The sequence below is a fragment of the Catharus ustulatus genome, chromosome 8 (genome assembly GCF_009819885.2).
Source record: "Catharus ustulatus isolate bCatUst1 chromosome 8, bCatUst1.pri.v2, whole genome shotgun sequence".
Taxonomy (NCBI): domain Eukaryota; kingdom Metazoa; phylum Chordata; class Aves; order Passeriformes; family Turdidae; genus Catharus; species Catharus ustulatus.
Genome location: NC_046228.1, coordinates 19,093,814 through 19,096,935, shown reverse-complemented (window position 1 = coordinate 19,096,935; position 3,122 = coordinate 19,093,814). Strand labels below are relative to the sequence as shown.

The window sequence follows — 3,122 nt, the reverse complement described above, 5'->3', positions numbered from 1 at the left end:
GGCTTTCCTACTCCCTTCACATTCACCCTGTCTCCCAAGGGTGTGAGGAGAGAATGCCACTTGGGGTAGTCCAGGCTGAGGCATCTCTCACCTACTATTCAACTCTTCCCTGTTTTACTACATCTTAGCTGTTTGTTCAGAATTAGCCAAGTTTTCACCAATGGTTAGATTTCAAGATTGCTGTAGAGTTAGTATTACCAAAAAGTAACTTGAGTTTACTAGGTAGAGAGGATTCCATCTCCCAAGGCTGCTAACATACAGCACAGGTACACAAAGGAAGCTTCCCCCAAAATCTCCATGACAATTAATTGAGTTCATTAGGCCTGCTTGTATAGTTTGCTCTGCCATCCAGTCAGTGACCAGAGTATGGTGACACCATTCAGGTCAGCAAGGAGGGGATTTTTCCCTTCCCACTAACACTTCTTATTGACAGGGTACAAGGACACCATCTTATTTCCAGCTTTCCTTTCAGGTTTATGGAAGTAGTATGGAGAAAGTTGTTAAGACATATAATAATGCAACTGGTATTGCTGTTTTGAAGGCAGTTCTGGAGACCAACAGTCTTCACCAACGAGGAACACAAGTGGAGTTGTCACACTGAAAGGTAGCTTTATACACACATGTCCTTCTAGAGCTCTTCTACACAGCCACTCACAAAATGAAAGCCACACCATTCTGTTGTTCAACATTGGTTGTATTTAAGAACTACACTTCAGAAGGTACCATGTGTTTGTCACACCCCACCCCCTGCACACACACCCCTAGCAGAGAACACACAGCTTCCCAATACCATGGCAAGGGGCATTGAAAGCACAAGGTGAAAAGGGAAGGGGAGGGGAGTCAGTCCATCAGTGCATTGTATATGAGCTTTCACAAAGTCAAGTGCAGCAAAACCTGTTCAGACACTTTAAAAGTTAGACCTTTGGCAAATAAAAGGAAAAAAAAAGGATCCTAAAAGTTCTGTAAGTACCATTCTCTCTCCACATGGGATATGAACTCCCACCCTGAGCTTCAAGAGTTGATGGTGTCTAACAAGCAGTACTGAAGACTACCACGTGCTGAATATATAGCACAGAAATGGGATTCAATTTGAGTGTCTTTCAACAAAGGGCATGTGCCCAAGATTCCTGGGAAGGTCTTGCTTTTGGCCAGTCAGAAGCTTCTTCCCCAGTTGTCCAAAGGCTGAGCATTGATAAGCATCCAGCTGAGTGACCTTCGTCTGGATCTAACCACAAGTCTGGAGAGTCTGCAACATGGCAGTCAGACTACTCAGTGACACTATTTCTTGAACAAGGACCCTGTAGCTGCCAATTAAACTTCATTTATTCTGACCAGTAAAGCAGCCAGAAAACTTGCCTCAGGACCTCCTGTATGAGAAGCCTTTCACTTTTATGAAAGACAAGCCCACTGCAAGTGGTTCATGAGTTGCCCCAGCAAAAGATGGGACCTGAGACCAAAGATGGAGCACTTCTCAAGTAGTGTGTTACATTTTTATCAGAACCCACATCAGGACAAGCCCAGCGCAACAGGGAAAACACCGGGAAGTCTCGACAAAACAAATTCTACACTTTCTGGGATACATGGGCTATGAAATAGCTTCTCCCACCTCTAGCTCTTGGGACCCATCACAACCACATCAAAAATACAGGACCTTTGCACCACTCCCTAAACCAGGGACAGCAGTGCAGCACACCTCAGGGAATTAAAAAACCAGCTTCCACAAGAGCCTAAGGCTTCTGCATGGAAGATGAGAAGGTGGAAAGCAAAGTGATTTTTCAGGGTGATTACTGAGGACTCAAACAGAGGCTTATCTGGTTCCTGTGCTCTGGTCTTGTCACTTCCCAGTTTGCCATGTCAAGTCCCAGAACACAAAAAGGATCAAAATAAACTTAATCACATTTAAACAAAAAGCCCTGAACTCTTTCACATGACTGTACAAGGAAGAGAACCACACACTGTCATGGATTGAACTGATGGACAGGAGCCACACAAAATCACACAAACATGCGCACCTGTGCGCAGCCACACACACTTGAGTTCTTGCAGTTTCAGTAAAAAGGGCACTTTCCTGTGTTGGTCTGAGGAGCCAGCACCCCTGGTGGGGAGCAGTGAGCTCTGTACCTATCTGACACTGCGTTTTGACAGCTGAGTTCAGCATCCCTTGGAAATTTAATTTTAAAATGTGACTTAATCATTCAAGACTTCAAGAGTGCCCTGGAATTTATGCATCTCCCTTCATAATGCTACATCCCCGTTTAACCATACTGCAGCTTCAGAAGAGCAGGAGAGAAGCCTTCACTCCCCAGAAAAAGTTGTCAGAAAGACGTTATTTGGAGAGCATAGGATTTGGTGCTCACACACTTAGATAAATTCATTCTGTTCTCTACCCTGTACTGCATCCAAAGTGTAGATGTCTTAAGCTGAAGTAACTGAATCATTTGTCCAGTTGCCCAAGACACACAGGCCATCTCACATGTTCGTTTCCATTAGTACAAAAAGGTTCCAGAATTGGGCAGGGACAGGTCCTCTAACAACAGAGGACTGTGAAACCTAGTATTTCCCACCTTATATCCACTGCCGGCACCAACACACAAACCCAGCCAGGAGCCCCAAACCCCACGAGGTTGAGGAAACAATACTGCTCCTGGTTATCCTCCAAGCTCTTCTTCATATGCCTGAAAATCCTGAAGTAACACATCCAACCAAGTGCCAGAAGCCATGCTCCTTGTTGTGGCAAACAGGGCAGAGGGAAGAAAACAAACAAGTTAGTGAGCATGAATCCAGCTTCCAATAAGTGCAGACTCTTTCTTGGGAGGTTCAGTTAGATGAGAGTGGAGGATGAATAGGGTACTAATGGTTTTGCAGTTCCAGTAGCCCCTTTACTGTAGTGGGGCCAGGACAGGCCAGGAAACCCATCAGTCTGTTAAGTGCTGCGTGCAATACTAGCGCTCAGTATCTTCCATTGCTTGTGAACAAAGCAGCTCCAACATCTGCCAGGGGCACCAGGCATTAGTCATACCGGCCCTTAATCATCATATTCAACAAGGGACCCACCTGTTCAAAGCAAAAACAGGTAATTAGCCACGACAGTTACACAGGAATGGCAGTGCAGAGCCTGCTCT

The 3,122-nt window shown here is 45.3% G+C and overlaps 1 protein-coding gene across 1 annotated transcript in view; it reads right to left on the bottom strand.

Moving 5' to 3' along the window:
* Nucleotides 1–676: 676 nt before the first annotated feature.
* Nucleotides 677–3,122, bottom strand: part of HIF1AN (hypoxia inducible factor 1 subunit alpha inhibitor) — a 9,516-nt gene continuing 7,070 nt past the window's right edge. The window contains exon 8 of the mRNA XM_033066644.1: nucleotides 677–3,054. Coding sequence (XP_032922535.1) covers nucleotides 3,010–3,054 — 45 coding nt within the window. The 3' untranslated portion in view covers nucleotides 677–3,009. The remainder of the gene's footprint in view (nucleotides 3,055–3,122) is intronic.